The 19,752-nt window shown below is 37.7% G+C and overlaps 1 protein-coding gene across 2 annotated transcripts; it reads right to left on the bottom strand.

Moving 5' to 3' along the window:
- Positions 1–1,490: 1,490 nt before the first annotated feature.
- On the bottom strand, positions 1,491–19,672 carry LOC139975171 (ubiquitin-associated domain-containing protein 2-like). Of its 2 annotated transcripts, none has more exons than XM_071982843.1 (9): positions 19,212–19,672; positions 15,133–15,260; positions 14,080–14,199; positions 12,992–13,095; positions 11,649–11,796; positions 8,437–8,724; positions 7,395–7,515; positions 6,367–6,443; positions 1,491–4,997 (listed from the first exon to the last, which is right to left on the bottom strand). In XM_071982843.1, the coding sequence occupies exons 1-9, from the start codon at positions 19,237–19,239 to the stop codon at positions 4,890–4,892; spliced, it is 1,122 nt and encodes a 373-aa protein (XP_071838944.1). In that variant the 5' UTR covers positions 19,240–19,672; the 3' UTR covers positions 1,491–4,889. The 2 variants fall into 2 exon arrangements, with proteins under 2 accessions (XP_071838944.1, XP_071838945.1); XM_071982844.1 differs by having other exon boundaries at positions 7,401–7,515; positions 19,212–19,668.
- Between the last annotated feature and the right edge of the window lie 80 nt (positions 19,673–19,752).

The raw sequence follows: 19,752 nt of genomic DNA, 5'->3' as shown, positions 1-19,752 counted from the left end.
CGTAAACAATTGTGATCGGGAGCTAAATTTAGGTTAGCTTATTACATTGCAGAGTCACGTCGGAAGCCCAAAGAACTGTAACACAGAACTCATAAAGCTAACAATGTCAAATCATACAATATGGGCTTTGATAATAACAAACGACGGGGTTATTTACATGTTCAGTTTAGCCTTCCGCTTTTGTTATGAATTGTATGTATGTATGTATGTATGTATGTATGTATGTATGTATGTATGTATGTATGTATGTATGTATGTATATGTGATCTTCCCGCAAGCAGGAACTCGCGAAAGAAGCCATGGAGGCTTATAGACTCGCAAGCTGACCGAAGCCAATCTCTCGGCACACATCCATTTAACGTCCATGTCGGGAAGTTGTTATTGAACAACACCCTTGCCAGACGACACACCTTGCTGTCGGCGGGGAATCGAACCGGGGATCTCATGACTGGGAGACGCCGGCGTTAACCACTAGGCTATACACTCCGCCAATATTGAAGACAAATTGAATTGAAGACAAAAAACCGAATTGAAGACAAAAAAACACATTTAACTAACCCTAGTATCCATGTAATCATCATGGACGAACACGGCATATGATTAAGCCTTGGGCTCATTTTTGGATGAAGGGTTCAGAGCTTGACGAGAAAGGCATGAAGACACAAGTCTCGCACACATTCCTGCTCACGGGACCGCCACTCAACGCCCCCTCGTACGTACGACAGTGTAACTGCATCATCCCAAATACTGACCGGGATGTGAAGGACCCCATTCACCATCAATTACAGTGCAGCCCGTAGTGAACAAACCATTGAAAGAACAGAACTATACAAATCCCATTTCCCAAACCGTAAAACCAAAATTAATGTCAAAAAGCCACGACGCCACTCAAGCACATTGCACGCAAGCAACTTGGAACAGTTCAAGAGAATCTGGTTCGGTGGTGTGGATTATAACTGCGCACCTAGAGATTATGCGGCGGCCGCTCTAACCCGCTGTGCAACCCGCCTTCACTTTCCCCTTATGAGATGCAAATGTGTTTTCTTCATCTTCAATTAAAATTAGCTGCTTACAGATAGCAGGTCGATCCAGCAGTGACATGAGTGTCCAGAGAGACAGGAGTCATGAGGAGATACTGCACAATTCCCTGCCGAGTATACCTAGGCTTAACACTCTGTAATATGAGTGAAAGGTGCAACAGGCAAAATCAGGACCGATCGAACACGTTTGATTCGGACTAGCAAGTCGATATCGACAATAACTCTACATTTCATTTTTCGGGATGCAGCGAATTCACCATTGTGAATTAACATGTCAGAAGTAACACTTGGCTTATTTATAATCGAATGACCCCACAAAACATTCAAATACATCAATAAAGTCGGGGAGACAAAAAAAAAAATCCACAAAGAAAACAAGTCGAAATATAATTTGTTGTATTCTCAGATTACTGTAATCTTCATTCTTTTCCTTGATTTTGAAATGACAACAATATAAATAAACGGATGATTTCATAACTAATTCTCTCCAATAACAACTCTATACTTTCTTCATTGATTTGTGTATAGAGATTATTTCAAATGATAATAAATCTGAAAATTGCACTTTGAACATTCAGTGATCATAATGACACACCAGTCAGTTGGGACAGTTCTCTAATGCTAATACCTCTCTAAACTATCCTCATATCATCTTTCAAAGCACTCATACTGACAGTACGAACAGTTCCTAACCTCTATCTGATAGAAACATGATATTCATACTGCTCATACTGACAATACAAGTACTTTGAAGCGGGACATGAAAGTACAGTATAGGAAAAATTGTCCCAATGGAGTGGACATACTGATGAAAAGCAAAAGAATATATTATAACAAGACAAAATAATACCTAGCTGTGATTGCAAAGCAAATATCCACCCCACCCACCCCTCCCATATTAGTGTAACACAGGGGAGCAGTGTTTATATGGCAAACTTGCCCAACTAGAGTGAAGAACCACATCTGCTATCTGAAAGGTCATGACTACTGCACCCAAAATTGCTAGAAATTCAAATAATGGTCACTGATGCTCAGCTTTCAACAAACATTTTTTTTCTGCCGCCCTCCAAGTCATTTTGCCTCTGTGACATCTGTCTAATTGATGTTGCCTCAATGTCTGTGAATTATTTGGATAGTCAGAACCTCCAGAAAAGAGTAATTTTGAAAACTTTTAGCATATATGCTAAAATTTGGGGACAATACTGGTTTCGGTTTTGACGTTCCAAACATAGTAACAGGTTGTAAATGATACCCTTGTAAATGTTAGGGTAATATGACATATGCTAACCCTCTGTCCTAACCCCTTGGAACCATATCACCTGCCCCCCCCCCCCATCCTCCTTATGGAAATGGATGGTTATGTTATTGGATCTTGCCTATAAGATGTACGGTGAAAGGGACATTAGCAGAAGCAACTGGACCCAAATTTATCAATTTGTCAGTTTGCAGAAGAGCACCCCACATGCAAGCACACTGTCGGTTAATTATTAATTAAGGTCTGTCAAACTCAGTATCTCATACGATACTTCACTGAAAGAATCTCTCGTGAACAAAAATAGGTATAAAAGAAGATAAAACATTTCTAGAAATCTGAGCATAAAATGAAAGTTAAGTAATGGTGAAATGAAATATGTGCAAAAAAACATATGTACAATATTTTTGATATAGTTGGGCTAAAATACAAAGGGCCAGTGTGATTATGTTGCAGTACTGCTGTAACAAAACGCGAATCCAGAAAAGAATGTAGCGAAATATGAATCACCTGTTGTGGAACTTGTGGTTATGTTTCACTGCTGTTACAGTGAATTGAGAACACACCAAAGAATATATACATATATGTATCATGATCTCCTGTTATGTTTAACTGCTGCAATAGTGAATTGAGAAGACAGCAAAGAATATAGCGATTTATACAACACCTAATTGTATTCTGGTCATTTGATTGGTCAATTGCTCGTTGATTGCATGCAAAATCCGCTCTATTCCACTCTATGAAATAGAACCATGGGTTATAATTTTTTGGTAGCACTTTTTTTCAATGGTAAGAGAGCAGAGAAACCTGTCTGTTCAAAACAATCTGTTGCATGAGTGCATTTTACCAATCTTAATATAATATGTTGTATAAAACAAATAATGAATGGTTTCCATTCGTGCAATAGTGCAAATATTTGTATGTATGTATGTATGTATATGTGATCTTCCCGCAAGCAGGAACTCGCGAAAGAAGCCATGGAGGCTTCTTTCGTTCATTTCATTCGTTTCATTCATTTCATTCATTCATTCATTCATTCATTTCATTCATTTCATTCATTTCATTCATTTCATTCATTCATTTCATTCATTTCATTTCATTCGAGGCTCATTTCATTCGTTGAAAGATGTAATTTGTTCCATTCAACTCGGCTGCGCCTCGTTGAATGGAACAAATTACATCTTTCAACTCATGAAATATTTGCAATATTGCACTCATAACCATTCATTATTTGTATAATATGTAACACCACCTGTGGTTATGTATTACTGCTGTTACAGTGAATTGAGAACATACCAAAGAACATAGAAATATATGTATCATGATCCCCTGTTATGTTTCACTGCTGCTAGAGTGAATTGAGAAGACAGAGAGAATATAGCGGTATATATAACACGACCTGCGGTTATGTTTCACTGCAGCTATAGTGAAATGAGGACACAGCAAAGAATAAAGTGATCTATGTATGAACTGAGAATATAATAAAGTCTATAGTCAATAAATCAATCAATCCTTAATTCAACCTTGACAGGAACTTCCTTAATAGGTGTTACCCTTTCCCTCACATTGACAACTTAAGAAATTGCGGTAGTAATATAATAAATCTGTAACAAATAGTTTAGTTTACTACCATATATTCACTATTGAATAATATTTTAGACTAGCAAGATGATGCCAAGCTTAGAATAATCTGAATTCCCTCACCTGGCCCCTTCCCAGCCCCCCCACCCATCTACCCTCCTTTGACTCTTCTATAGATGTTACCCTTTCCACTTTATTCACAATTTAAAATTTTTAAGAAAACGGATTACCAGCAAGAAATTTTGAGAGGAGAGGAAAGAGAAATGCAAATTGTGTTTTCCAACACTTTGATAGAGTGTTTATATTGAACGATACAAAAACTGAAATCTCTTTATAGCACAGTGCCCATGACCACTTTACACCACTCACAAATTCTTCCTAATACTGATGAAGTCTTTTTTAATCATACAAATAAAATATATATATTTTTCACTTTCATCATACCCATGAGTTTTTCTTCATTGCAATACCCATGAGTTACTTCATGATACTCACAAGTTTCTTTCACAACTCACAGGAGCACACTTACGACCCATATGAGCACTTTTATACTACTCATGAGTTCTTTCCAATACTCACAACTTACTCACAAGTATTTCTTTTCATAACAAAATCAAAAGGACCTTCACACTACTACATCAACTCTGTTCCCATGTTCTACTCGCTCCACAACTACTCGCTTCACCTTTGACCTTATATCAGACCACGGGATGCCAGCAATCAGACCTCTATATCGACAGCCAGTTATAAAGATATCACAGATATAACGCAAGTTTTTCGGGACCTCAAGTAGGTTATGGATCATCAATGAACATTCATCAATTTCCATCCCAATGATTATTTCCAGCAATCTGACTCCTTCCTAAATCAAAATCGATTTCTTTCCATTCATGTTCCCTTTGAAGACTTTCATGCCTTCAACTGCACCCTCTGCCTGCTGTCAAATGCTCCCTATGCCTGCCTGCCTGCAGCCTAGTCCTTCCTGCAGCCTAGTCCGCTTCAAATATGTGATTCCGTCAATCTCGCAGGAGGATGTTAGTTGCAAGGCTGATGTCGTTATTAGAGGCTTGCAGAGCTGTACGGACATCAGAGCTATTGAAGCCCATATCGACCAACTGTTGTACCTGGTAAATTAAAACAAAAAGTTGTCAGACTTAAACCTCTGGTAGAATCAGGCAATCAGTACTGTGGCTGAGTGGATAAAGGCGGTGGCATTTAGGCAATGAGGCTTAGCAATTGGGAGGTTCCGGGTTCGATACCCGGCTGGGTCATAGTAAGGTGGGTTTTTCATGGAAATGCAATCTACGGTTTTCCCATCTGAAATGACTTTCTAAATTGAAAAGATTCCAACTTTGAGTTAAAATGTTGAATTGGAAGCCACCCCACGTGTAAGTTGTAACCCATATGCCCTTGTGGTCGCTTGAGCATCCTAAAACTTACTACTGATTATTGTTATTATAAATCATGGCATTTTTATAAATTTTTAAGAATGTTACAGGGTTAGATATGCAAATATCAACCAAACAACACATGAACTATCTTCTTTTATTTCATCATTTTTAACGGATGAAACCAGGATACCTCCACAGTTGAAATCAGTTTTAATGATGTCAATTGATCATACCTCAGGGAACGATTCAGTATTCCAATTTTGTGTAGAGTTTCGAGGGCTCTCAACTTTTGTCTCTTGTACGATACCGTGGTTGCTGTGTCAAAAAACTACTATGCATCGTCTCGTTTGTATAGCAATTTGTCCATTGTGCTTAGCATTTTACGGTGCGATACCGGTGAAATTATTCCACGTACCTTGTCATCACACCTTATAACATCCCATCCGGAAGAATTGGTTTAAACTCTTTCGACAAATTTTAGTATATATTATAGTTCATGCGGAGAGGTTGGAATAATTTTCTGTATTCCTTCAGTGCAACTCTCATTCAGAATCTTTCAAAACACAAATCTAACCTGTTAATTGGTTATCTGAACTCAAGCAAACCTTCAAAGTAAAATTAAACCAAATAGTAAATTTAAAGAGATGCCTTTTTTCACAATCCTTCATGAGATCATTTTTGCTCTTGGCATACCAATTAGTTACCACATGCCAACAGGTATATATATGCAAAGGTGGAATGGGGGGGGGGGAGGGGGGCAGGTGTTGATCCCCGTCCTTTTCAACCTCACACAAAAGTTCAGAATTAGTTATAAGCAAAACCTTTTGTTGAGACTTAAATATAGGCCTAATTTACAATCTAAATATGCCTCAAAATGAAGAATCTAACATCTTAAAATTTGACAATTTTCTGGGGTCGGATGATCCCTTCCCCCACACCCCTTTTCTACATGAGTGTCAACTTCAACTACCCCAGGCCACACCCCTACCTTTTTGAAATCCTGTTTTCACCTCTGATCATCATACTATTTTATGAACTATTTTTTTATTAAATCTTTAAATAAACAGATTTTGTTCTCTTTATAAATATTTCTAACTCTTACTCTTTCCTCTGACACTACCACTGGTGGTGGCCCTGCTGAACTACTGGAAGGTCCGTTCGGGTTGAGGTTCTCATTACCTGATATCGAAGATATTAAAAACAAACGTGAATTGATAAGGTAAAGAAAATCCCACATTTGAAAATGAACTATCCAATTGCACTAATGTGTGATGCAAACAACCTACCGATACTGCAAAAAGAGAAAAAAGCTTTCTTATTTGTACTGAAAAAAAAATCATTTTTTAAAACTTTTTTATGAGATGCTTGAATTTCTGTTCATCTCTTCCAGATTTTTTGACACAACTTGTACTTCCTATCATTTATTTTCTCCAGTGTCTTCACTAGAAAATTTAAGAAAGCCCTTTTGTAATTACTGGTATTTACCACCGCTTGGAACAATAAATCTGTTTTACCCTCTCTTTTTCTGCATGAATTACACAGACTTAACAGAACATGCTTAAATTAGATATGTTACCCATTTTCTCCAACAAATTTCCTCGGAGATGTCCCGAACACCTTCAATCAACGGATCATATAAGAACTTCTACTGTTAACACCAAAGGAAATTGTTCTTTTCCGATGCGAAAGAAATTTTGACTTGTGCAAAAATTCTTTACAAATCGAAAACCTCCTCCTTCACGTTTTTAACACTACTATTTGCACACAGAATATTTGTACTTGATTTTCTACCTCAAAATGTAAGCAATGACTTTCCTATACATGGAAAGCATGTCTAAATGTTGCACCTCGGAGATCTCAAAATCAGAAATTTGATCTACGGTCCTCTTCCGATGTCATCAAACTAAAGGTGGGTGGGGAGGGGGTTGGGGACAAACACAGACAGTTTGAGTTAGTGTATTATATCATGTCAAGGTCTCTTCATATAAACGGAAATACTTGTCTTGATAGGACAATTGTACTGAGCCTACCTGTAGGGATGAGCCTGGGTTAAAAAAAAAATCACAGAATTTTGCAAAAATTGCGGTATAGGCTCCAGTTTGCATATGCTACAGTGTGTTAGGATAGTACCTGTACCTGGGCGGTTTCCATTCATCTCGGCTCTGGGAGCAAACTGGAACGGTGTTGGAGGTAGAGGCCTGTTCTGCGGACGTCGAAATAGATTGAAAGGTGAACCAATCTGGTGTCTCTGCTGTAAATATGAAAAGTCAAAAGTGAGGTTAATAATTAAATACATCTTTTGCAAAGTAACGACTTTACATTGATTAATTATAATTAAACTGGACTGCAGAGTTGAAAATCAACTTCTTTTGAGCACATTAATAGCTTCATTGTTGAACTCTTTTTTTTCAATTTTGATATACTCTGCTGTATAACTGATTAACGATGTACGCGAAATCGGTAATACAAGCTCTGTTTTGGGTCTCGTCATGCACTGATTTCCAAAGAGGCATTTTGGGTTTGAATCTCAAGATATTCTCTGCGGAATATTCCTATTAAAATTAAACTTGTCAGTCCCAGCTCAATTAATCAATGTGTTCTTATTTAGAATCAGCAGTCGTTTGAACTTCATGTGGTAAGCACATAACAAAAGTGTCTGGGCGACAGAATTGGGGGAATGGAATAGATTGCTACATACTTGCTCTGTAATCAGCTATGGTTTGTTGCAATAGGTTATGAGAGTGTTATTAGTCTGACCAATTGCAAATTTAAGTGAATCAACACTAAGCACATTTGATAAAATCGTTTCTTCAGTTACATCTTCCTCTTCTCTTGTTCACCTTCCTTTCACCTCATCTCAGTCAGTTACCCCCTCTACCCACCCTCTTCACTAATCCCTTTCCAATCTCCTTCACTTCCACCTCCTCCCATCTCCATCCTGTACCCATATGCCAATGTTCTTCAGTGACTGCTCTTTCCATCTTCTTCCCCTTAGCCTCTTCCCGCTCTTCCCGCTCCCCCTGCGCCACTCCTTTACTTACTGCTCGTCCCATCATGCTCCATTTAACCCCTCCTCCACCCTCCTTCACTCACCACCATCCTGCCCGGCCTATTCTGCCTTGCTTGCAGGAGCATCCACCCTTTAACCCCTCCTCCACCCTCATTCACTCACCACCATCCTGCCTGGCCTATTCTGCCTTGCTTGCATCAGCATCCACCTCTGTTCCAGATAGTCTGTTCTCATCTGTCGTTGAATCTCCAGAGTAGCTCCCTGAGGGTACGGATCGGTCTTGGGAGGTCCAGAATCGATCAATGAGCCCACGAGTGTACTGCTCCACTTTGCGATGAACTTGGGAATGACAATATAAGATTGAACTCCCAGGAAGTTGGCTCGATAGAGAACTCCTGCCAGTATCCCTGTGATTAACTGATAAGGGGCACACGCTGAGGATATTGCGAGCTGATGAGAAATGAAGAAAAGAAAATCAGGGAATCTTTGAAGTTCTTTTTACCAATGAAAGACTCACTTGCAACCAGGATAGGGATAACCGATCTGGTAAGAAGGGTAGTCAAGTCCCTGGAATACCAAGCGATCTTTGACCTGATTTCCCATTTTGAATACTTTCAGGTGCCTGACATGGGCAACAGCTAGTACCACTAGTACCATCAATCACACATAGACTCAGGATTGAGTTTGACAGATGAATGGGTACAATGCCATAGTACAGGGTACCGTATAATGCTGACCACATCAATTGCAATGAAAAGGTTATTATATAACATATTTTAAGTACTGTATACTAAAAGTCTAATACTAACAGCATATTCCCATCCACTACAACAACATCATAACCAGAATGCCAGTTGGCTCTGTAATTCCTTGCCATAACAATGTGCTCAAAATTCAAAATAACTATCTGACTAATGTCGAGCAAGAGAGTTAAATATGTCCAAGAATTCAATGAGAACCAGAAATGATCAGAGATTTCCAGCTCTTATTTGTAGCACTCCCTTTGTGGACACATCAGTCATGTCACTTTCTTGTAAGGATTTTACATCATAGAAGTTTTATTGAAAGATGTTTCAATATCCAGAAAGAAGAGTCGTTTATGTGAAATATAGACGCATAGATGTATGAATAAAATGACATATTCTTTTATCAATTTTGAGCTAGCAAATCCCTTTAATAATTGTTATTAATGAATGAGAGTTACATGACATTATTTATACACTGTGAAATATTTAAAAAAAATATATATATATATTCATATTTTTTAAGTCATCTAGAATACAGTAGATCACAGAGAAAATGGCCAATTTTGAGACCACTTAAGATAAACTGTAGACCCCTTGAGCCAATTTTGGCACAAATAGAGATAACATGTTGACCCTTTGAAGCTCAGAGGGTGACAACTGATAAGAATATTTAAGTGTTGTTTAAAGTAAGAATATGAACTATCTGAAGCAGATATCACTTCCTGGATGACTGTTTGTTCTGTTGAAGATCTATAGAGCCCCTAAATGAACTGAATTTGACCAAACTATGTTCACCAGAAGAAAATCATAGCATTTAAGAATATACAGATTCATGGTTGCTTTAATTTTGGAGTTATCATGTTTAAAAGGCTTTAGACTTTGACCTTATGTGAGCTTTGACCTCTACCAATTTCAATATGGTTTTTGCACTCACCAAGCTGGATCTGCACACTAAGTATGAAGTTTAACAAGAATGTACTTTTTGAATTATCGTGTTTACTAAAGTTTCCAGACTTTGACCTCTGTTGACCACAAATGGCCATCGTACTTCACAGAAAACAATCGGGTTTTTGTACTCAACAAGAGAGATCCACATGTATTCAAAGTATGAAGTTCATCCACCATTAACTTTTTGAGTTACCGTGTTTACAAGCAAGTGTTACATAAATACACACACCATCACCATCATATAGATTCCTTCTGCCTTTGAATCAAAAAGTCATTTTATGATCCTGGGGCAGCAATATATAAATAAAACTTAACATCTGTATCAACATGAAGAAACAGATTATATGAACAAGTTCTATCTCACATGAGACCAAAAGTCCACACATCTGTAATAGTTGCCATGGCAATGACCAAAGTCTGGTTGTCATTTTGCAGATAACAATTAGCATTCAATATACTACTTCAGGATATTATGAAGTATGATACTATACCACATTCATTGATAACTTGCAAACTTCAAACCCCGAGTAGATCAAGTTAAAACCCAACCCAAAGTCAAACACTAGAGTGCAAAAAAACAAAAAAACAAACAAAAACAGCAAAATATGTTTTGCCAATGTAGAACTTCATTGTGACTCCATTTTGCTTCAGATTGATGTCTGATACACAATGTGACAACTTGGACAATCAATATCTTAATGGGACATGTAGTACCTGAACAAATTTCAGCAGACTACTAGAGATGTTTTTTTCCTTCTTTTATTGGTCAAAACATTAATGACCTGAATACTACTCTTTCAAAGCTTCATTTTGCACTGGGTTGTTGTAAACTCAATATTCTCACAAACCCATATCATATTCCCACCAACATGGATACCCTTTCATATAACTAGCACCTCCATGTGGTTATAACCATTTGGCTCCTCCTAATAAGATAGTTACAAACCAGTTAGGACAATACAGAAAAGTTTTGTCTCATGCAAAAATTAATATGTTTGAATTTTTCAATTTGCAACCCTATCAAATATTCACCAAGTTTTGATCAATCCTGTTGCAATTTAGTTTTATTCTCGTAGTTGTTCACTAATAGCTTGTTTATTGTATGGTTCTGTTTGTATTCACTACTGTTTTATGTTTACTGTCGACGGGAAATCATTTTCCGGGTTTTTGTTTGATAAAATGGACAATAAAGTTTTCTATCTATCTATCTATTTTGGCAGACTAGAAATATAAACATATTATGTTGTAAAGTCTCCTTATCTCTCCTTAACTGTTCAAACATGAAGCAAATTTGATTCCAAAAGTTATCAGCAAATTCACCTCGATGTGAATCTTTAAAGTATTAAGCCAGTTTGCAGGCTATTAGACTGTAGAAGACTGAAAAGATATGACTGAACTCCACTTCAATCGCATTTAGTCCAGTAGAGTCCAGTTTAGTCCAGTCCGGTACTGAACATACTTCACAATTATAGCCACTTGCTAAGAAACATCAGTGCATAAAAGATCCACTGGATCGACTCAAATAGCCACTTCGATATCCCCCGAATTAAATCCAAAAGCAATATCACTTTTGCACTGGCCAAAAGATCAAAGCCAGTAAACGGCAGGAATTTCCAGGCCAGACTCGTACCATCAAACTATACTATCGATTTTGCCTGACGTTGATTGCTCGTTACTCACCTGTAACCCTAATAAGTACACCAGTGTCTTGCCTGTCAACATCTGCATGAGTGGGTTAATACCACCAGCACCAGCTGCTTGTCTGGGAATAATATTATTAGGAATATCACAAAAGAACGGAACGTACAGACTCCCCAAAGTACCAATCCTGCAAGAAAAACGGATACAATGACATGTTAGAAATTATTGGAAATAATCAAATAATTTGATGCAATTTTGAGATTGTAATCCCAATAAGTAATAAAATGTTTTGAAGTTAATAATAATAATTTAATAACAACCAGCAGTTATTTTTACGACGCTTAAGCGACCACAAATGTGGGAGAAACCATTACAAGTTACAAGTCTGGTGGCTTCCAATTCAACATTTTAAACTCAAATTTGGAATCTGGTTTGATTGATTCAATGCAGGTATTTAAAAATAATAATCTTGGCCCAATATTTGATTAGGAAATGATGCTTCTAACTATTATTTTAAAAAAGCCACTGCATGCCATAGACCATAAAAGCACATGTGTGGGTCGTTCTATAAACTAGCAACTTATTAACAAATCATAAACTGGTGACTGCTTGCTTTCTCTTTGGAAGATAACAAGACAAAGGAAATGATTGACAATGATGAGCAACAGATCATTCATTTAACAGCAGGTATCAGACTCAGTATGACTACAACAGCTTCAGTACAGGGTTGAGTTCCACCTTGCAATGATTACAAGTATAGGGGCTCCACAGGCAAATATGAGTAATTGCTTAATTTTGTACTAGAGTGTAGATAGATTCCCTAAAATACCCCAAGTATGAGTCCATCAGAACAACAAACGGAATACATTGCAAGGCTCTATATGTAAGAGTATGAGTACTTAAGTTTGCACAAGAGTTTGCAGAGATTCCAAAACATCCTGAGTATGAGTAAAAAATCATCTGATCAGGTACAATAACAGACAACCATACAACGATAAGAGTACAAACGTACAGACTCACAAGTCTGGTAGGTATACCATATAAAATTTCCTAAAAGTAATACCAATTTACAATGATAAACATAGTTGGGTCTGTGCTTATACAAGGGCACCAAGTTAGTGTCTGAAGGGTGAGCCTCCTACTTACATGTGCATTGTATTTAGTCCTCAAAGTTCATAAATTTAGTAATAGCCAAAAAATAAATAATACTAATTACAGAAGTCAAGGTTCAGTCATAAATTAACACTCTGCTGTTTACATTTGGGATTGCGGGTAAAGGGTCATAGATGAAAATAAACATGACATGTCAGTTATATATTGTACTATGTAGGATAAAAAATGGCTGTTAACCTGGATATGAAAAGAAATTGAGTAACACTTACAGTCCAGAGTGTATTACCGTTGGTGAATAGCCCCACCAATAAAGGGCACCCAGAAGAGAGAGGTTGAGAAATGAGCCCATAATACTAGTAGCCAGAATACATGACTGTAGATTAAAGAAAAGAGGAGAGAGATGCTGGGTTGTGATGATGGAATTGTACACATATTACAGAGAATTACAAAAAAAAACAAAGGTTGCCAGGGTCACTTAATTTATTTAGCTAATACTAACCATACATCAAAAGGTTAAACTAAAGCCAATTCTGTTTTTTTCCGTCTTCAAAATACTCCACAACGTATACCTAAGCCCTGGGATAACAGAATTAGCTTGTAGAGGTACAGTAGAGCTTTCTTTTTAGTTTCTGTTTACTGATCAACAAAAAATGCAAAGAGAAGATACCATGAAGCTTTGAAATTCAGGCTATTTCCTGCATTCCGCAGTTTGCTCATAGATGTTTAGAACACAAACATCATGAATCAGTTCAGAAATATCAGTGAAAGAATTGGCATGACAACCATACCTACAGTTAACATAAGCCTTGTATTTCTGCTTATTATAAACAGCAAAATTATAGACCTGCAATCTGTGGTGGTGTACAGACAATCCCTCCCCCAACCTCCCTCCCCTGCTCAAATCCTGCAGGAACTAAGCTACTGTTTTGACTTTGCTTATTCAATAATGCATTTTGGGAAATGCGGATTTTATTCTACAAGCTAATAAAAATGCTTTAGGTTTTGTGTACACAACCTTCAGCCATTTATCTTTTCAATGGTGTAGCAATTTGGATCTTAGAAAAACATAGCTCTTAACATCATGGGTAATTACCTACAACAAGAAAGAAGTGCGAACCTAAGCAATTTAAACATGCAATGTGTGGAATATTTTTGATATACCGTGTGCTGAGTAAGAAGTCACTCGAAACTAAAATATATTACACAATGTTACCTGCATTCAAAGGAACTTTTTCTTACGAAGAAGACCTCATATATATATTTCTATATATATCTATAAAGATATAAGTAAATATAAATATTATAAATTACCGATGGGCTATTGATTGTGATCATAAGGAGACCAGTGGGCACTTACTGCAAATTTGCGGCTTCCATATCTCCTCTCCAAGATTCTGAAGTTGAAGATGAGTAACAGGACAAGGATTAAAACATGGAGATCGTGAATCACTAAGTGACTCGTCACAATCCTCCAGAGCTGTTGAACAGAATGGGGAAAACAAAAAAAACGTAATGTGAGAGAATAATTTGTCGTTTCAAAGAAAACAGATTTCTGTTATTCTATCAATGGGGAATAAGGAATGTAAATTGTGGGTGTCTTCATTAAACACATGACCATCTAGAGTTTACCACTAACTTACAAACAACTATACTAACGTTGCAGTATGTTGTAATTTCTTCACTACCGCAGTGTACGGTGCATTAGCGTGGGTTATGTTGGTTGAACATCATCAGATCGTGTCAATATTGACCTCTTTATGTATGATTATTGCCTCCTTTAAAGTCTCAATACCTGTTTGCTGTTGAATTTTGGAAAAAAACTTCCAAAGCAGATTCAATGTTTCTTATTCTAAATGCACTCTGACCAGGTGGGTTTAATGGAGAAAAGCTGTCGCAATCGAAAGAAAGACATTTATTTTCTGTTGCCCTTATGGTGCGAACGATTTACCGTGAAATCACTGCGACCGCCCATATCAGCATGTTCATTACACAGATGTAACCTATATACAGTATACTCGTATCTTCCACTTTTTTAGCCCAATTCCACGGAGGAAATGTCTGAAAATGCCTGTTATATTTAATGTATTGTATCTTTGAAGGGTTCATTCGTTACTAGATACAATTGTTGTAATTGTCTTACCACACATATTCTTGGATTATATACAAATGGAAACAAAGTCCGTCTCAAATGAAACAAAACACGTTGAAGAAGAGCTTGTACAGAATTTGACTGCCATTGATACATCTGTTGGTAATTAGATACTGCAGATGTTGGTTATATGTGAAACTCATTCTTCACGTCACTAGTATCGTGTCAATATAGCCTATTACTGCTACTGGGCTAGACGACTTTAAAAATGTCATGTTATACAATTGATCTTTGAATAAAAGTATTGGCCTACTGACATACCTGCGACTGTTGAACAAGATGCTCAATGTTGAGAGTAAATATCTCCTTTAACTCTTTCTTTAAAAACAGCGGAGCGATCGATGATGACCCACAAATCATCATGAGGGCCTTGCTCACTGTGGTTTTATCTGTTAAAAAGGAACAATGCTAAAAAATATCTATCGAATTTTCAAAATCTGTGGTGTTTTAATGGAACAAGAAGGAATTACAGGCTAAAGTTGTAGGTACCTGGATTTCACCTCACATATAGATGGTTCAACGTATATTAATGTAAAAAAGGCATTGTTTGCCATTTCATTATTAACCAGATAGGATTCAAAATACAGTAGGTCTAGCTGCTGTCGTTGGTATTCATATTAAATATTACAACAGCAGGTAGGCCTCTAGAGGTCTATTAGCTAGATATATTTAAAGGCCGTGGCTATTCTTACGACGAGTCGTAACAATTATTTATAAGCTATTCTTACGACAAAGGCAAATTCAAGCGCAGTAAAGTAAATAAAGCAACTGCGCATGTAGTAGGGGTAACCCTAACCCTAAACATAACCCTAAACCTCAATCCTAACCCTTACCCTAACCCTAACCGGAAATTGTTGTTTCTCCTCGTCGTAAAAATAGTACTCCTGGTAATGAAAATAGCAACTGCGCATGCGTAGTCGGCAGGGTCTTAGCCAGAAATTTCAAATAGGGTGTCTCATCTGCTCAGGAGACTATCCATCTGGCGCCGGAGGCGCCTGCGCGAGCGCGAAGCCTATAACGGGTGGGGTCCAGGGCCCCTGGAAGCCCAGCCCCTATCAATGGTTTATTTGACACAATTGGGGTAAAAAGTATGCTTAGAAAGCTGTGGAAGCACCTTAGCCATCATGATTTTTTGGGGCATTCAAACATAAAAATTGCTATAAAACACTAGGTGCAAAAGTGCACCATGAAAACAGCTTATAGTAATTGATATAATACAAAGAATTTGAGCACCAAAAAGTTCAAACAATATCTTGTGGAATTATTTATGTTATGTACTATAAAATAGCCTACTGTGTATCTTGTAGAGTATATGCCTTTATTCTGTTAATGTCATCCATAGGCCTATACAGGGATGAGCCTGGGGTAAAAAAAAATTCACAGAACTTTGTGGGTGATACAATACTAATGCAAAGGGCGTCAGTCACCTTGCAGCGCGACACAGTTACAGGTGGGGTCCATGGGCCTGCCTTAGGGCCTGTGGTAGGGTCCATGGGCAACGCCCCGGTTGGGGTACCGGGGTCAAAGCCCCGGAGGCTCTGAGAAATTCGAGGTTTAAAGACAACATTTTGGTGCCTATTTTAATAAGATTTTTAAATTGATTAAAACACTCAAAAGCAAAGTTTCACACCAAAATGTGCACACTGAAGCCACATGAATAGCCTGTCGTTTTCACCCTACTTGTTCTTTCAATCATGGCGACCCATACTTAAAATGTTACTGTTCATAAAATGTACACAATGGTCTGTTTTAATCTGGAATAATAGTCAGCAGCTACAGCACTACACTTCTCGTCAATTGTCCCTACTCTAATGATACTAAAATATTGAAAATCGTAGGAAATTTATGAAAATATCGTGTCAATAATGTTGGGAATGTTTGAAAATCCAGAGAAAAATTTGCGGTATTTTGCGTATGCTACAGTGTGTTAGGATAATAGTTTTTGTCCCTCTGCAGGTTGGATATGCATCGATTCGGTAATGAAAAACATGCGAATGACGGATCAAATGATACAGTAACGCTGTTGTTAGAAAATTAACGGAAATTGAGAAATGTAAATTACGGAGGTAGAAAAGAAAGCAAGGAAATCCGCGCAAAAAGCTCATGCCTTCATATATTACCATGGTAACAATCATACTCAACCCTTTTACATTCCCCAGTGAATGCGGTCACCAGGAGGAAAATCCTGTGGCGACCAAGACTTTATTTTTTCCCAAATTCTGGTGGCCCAGAATAAAAATTTGATAGCCAAAATGAAACTTTGATAGCCACTTTGATATGCTAAATATTAGTACAAAAAACACTAGGCCTAGGCTCAACATCGAGTAGCACTACTGCCAGTACTGACTGCTAACGTTACTTTAAAGCTAGTACTAGTTAGTACTGATGACAGTGGCTAGTAGTACATTTTGATTTTAAAATAATGACATAGGCTAATGTATATTATTTTCTAACAAACTGGGTACGGTGAAAAAAATCTTACTTTATGTTTTCATGTTCAAATACGTAGGTGTAAGATAATGTATAAAACCTTCCTCAATAATTTCTATTTGCTTTTGTTTCTTTCATTAACTTGTTAATGACATCATATAATTAACATAACTACTAACATCACACTGCCGCCGCTGATTATGCTTGCTCTCCACATATATTGGATCAGACCAAATAAGTATCCAATTTAGCTCTTAAACAGTTATTACTACTCGTAGGCTACTACTATCTAATATGCAGGCCCAGGGTTCGCATTAGCCACTAGATTGCGCAATTTGATCGCATTGCAATAAACGATTAGTAAAAAGCTACTTGCGATTATTATTTTTTAGTTATCCCTTCTATAACCCATAAACATCTCGTAAACTTCCTTGTAAGCCTTTCCTTCTATGAAATAGAGGGAACGATTGAATAAATAATAATTTCTTCCACATGGTAGCCTAACACCACACTAAGTCAATGGAATTCTAGCTAAGCCTAACCATCTGTTTATTCGCTGAAATTGTGACGCAGTTTTAAGATATCCATGGAATATTTTCATTATTGCTGTTACGTTCGACCACATGGTTGCCTAACATCACACTAAGTCAATGGGGGTAATCTAGCCTAGCCGTCTTTTTATTCGCTGAAGTTGTGACGCAGTTATAAGATATCCATGAAATACTTTCGTTATTGCTGTTTTCTTCGACCACATGGTAGCCTAACAACACACTAAGTCAATGGGAAATCTGCCTAACCATCGGTTTGCCAAAAAAAAAAATCACACTATGCGTAGGATTCGGGTAATAAATTAGGAACCGGGTAGTACCGCGTCGGGCGGGCACCTTCGTTATTTTTGTAAAGCATTGGCGAAATTTTCAGTTGCAAAAACTGATCGCCACAGTATTATGGGTCTGGCGACTAGCGTTAATTTTCCAGAAATTCTCATCGCCAGCCGCGAGAATGGTCGTCACCAATGCGACCATGGCGACCGTAATGAAAAAGGGTTAATATTCATACTAACTGCGAGGCAAGATCTCTTGTGTTGCATACATGTATTGCCTTGACAAATGGTTTCTCGAACCCGCGCATTATCTGCAAAAAATTAATCGTAAATTTCGCGCCATTTTGTAACTAGACAGACTGCATGGTCGTTAGTACGACGCAAAATTTTCCCTACTGCCTTTAGGAAAACATCGCAGGAGCTGTCAATATTAGCTCACTCTTTCCACAGTACCGTGATACACAACACCTAGCAAGGAGGAAAAAAATACATAGACACGGGTGTGCGAAAATTATCACGCGACGAAACGATTTTTGTTTACCTAGCTAGTTGGTTGGCTATTGAGTGTTGGTTTTCATATTGTGTTGTTGACTGGACTGTCAGGGTTTTTTCAGTGATTTATTTCACAGTGTTGTGTCATCATTTTAAACGTGCTGCGCTGTGACTGAGCAGTACATGTAAATAACTAATAGTTACGTTAAATTGGGAGGCTGGACAGGGCCATTTATTGGCGTCTCAAAAGCCGTCCCACTCAAAATCGGCCGTCTTTCATTTCGATCTAGCCGTCTCAAAGACGGCGAGACGCATCGCTAGCTAAGACCCTGGTAGTCGGGAATTATTCTTACGACTAGTCGTAACAATAGCCACTTTGATATTTAAATGGTTATTCAGTTACATCAACATAAAACAGTGGGCATTCTGCAAAATCTTGCTGCTCACAGTCACAATTGGTATGGTGACTGACACTAACCAAGTAAAGCAGGCTACGACATGGGCTAGGCCCTAGGCCTACAACAACTTTTAACGTTTGGTCCAAACTAAATTATTAAAATGGCTTTAATTTTAAGAACTAGCTCAGCATACTTACAGAAACCGTTACCGGCGCCTCCAAACATTGTGATAATTGTGGTAAGGTAGGCTAGTACTAGGCTCAGTAGGCTACAAAAAAGATAAATCACATTCCACTTCTGGATAGCCTTGTGTTAGTTTGTACAGTAAGTAGGTTAGAGTGATCGATAACAGGTGTCGTCGTTAGGTGTACCGTTTTCAAAGCAAGAACTGGGAAAAAGATGTTCATTTGGTCTTTTTCTACTCCTTTTGGGTCTAGAAATACAAATTATCACTGATCCTCCGAAGAGTTAATTATTGTTAAAAAGAACGCATCTGCTGTCTCCGTAATTCCAAACTTGCAAATTTCTATGCCCGTAAGTCGTAGGATTGTGTAAAAAACAGTTGTACCGAAAGCATAACACAACCATAGAAATTGATTTCTATGAACACAACACAACACAGTTGATCAGAATATCGCTGACTTCATGATGAAATGTAACCGACAAGTAATTGTGTACACCACCGTACTAATCGCGATATATACTATATTGCATGCTGTTTGGAATAATCCTCCACCC

Source organism: Apostichopus japonicus, chromosome 10 (assembly GCF_037975245.1).
Source record: "Apostichopus japonicus isolate 1M-3 chromosome 10, ASM3797524v1, whole genome shotgun sequence".
Classification (NCBI taxonomy): Eukaryota; Metazoa; Echinodermata; class Holothuroidea; order Aspidochirotida; family Stichopodidae; genus Apostichopus; species Apostichopus japonicus.
The sequence above is the reverse complement of the archived record's forward strand: the minus strand, read 5'-3'. Positions and strand labels throughout refer to the sequence as shown.

Excerpts from the sequence above, each read along its gene's own strand:
- LOC139975171 (XM_071982843.1), bottom strand. The coding sequence starts at position 19,239 with ATGTTTGGAGGCGCCGGTAACGGTTTCT. Across the intron at positions 14,200-15,132 it reads ATCTTGTTCAACAGTCGCAG|CTCTGGAGGATTGTGACGAG; the intron begins GTATGTCAGTAG and ends TCTGTTCAACAG. Across the intron at positions 6,444-7,394 it reads TGGAAACCGCCCAGGTACAG|GTAATGAGAACCTCAACCCG; the intron begins GTACTATCCTAA and ends CTTCGATATCAG.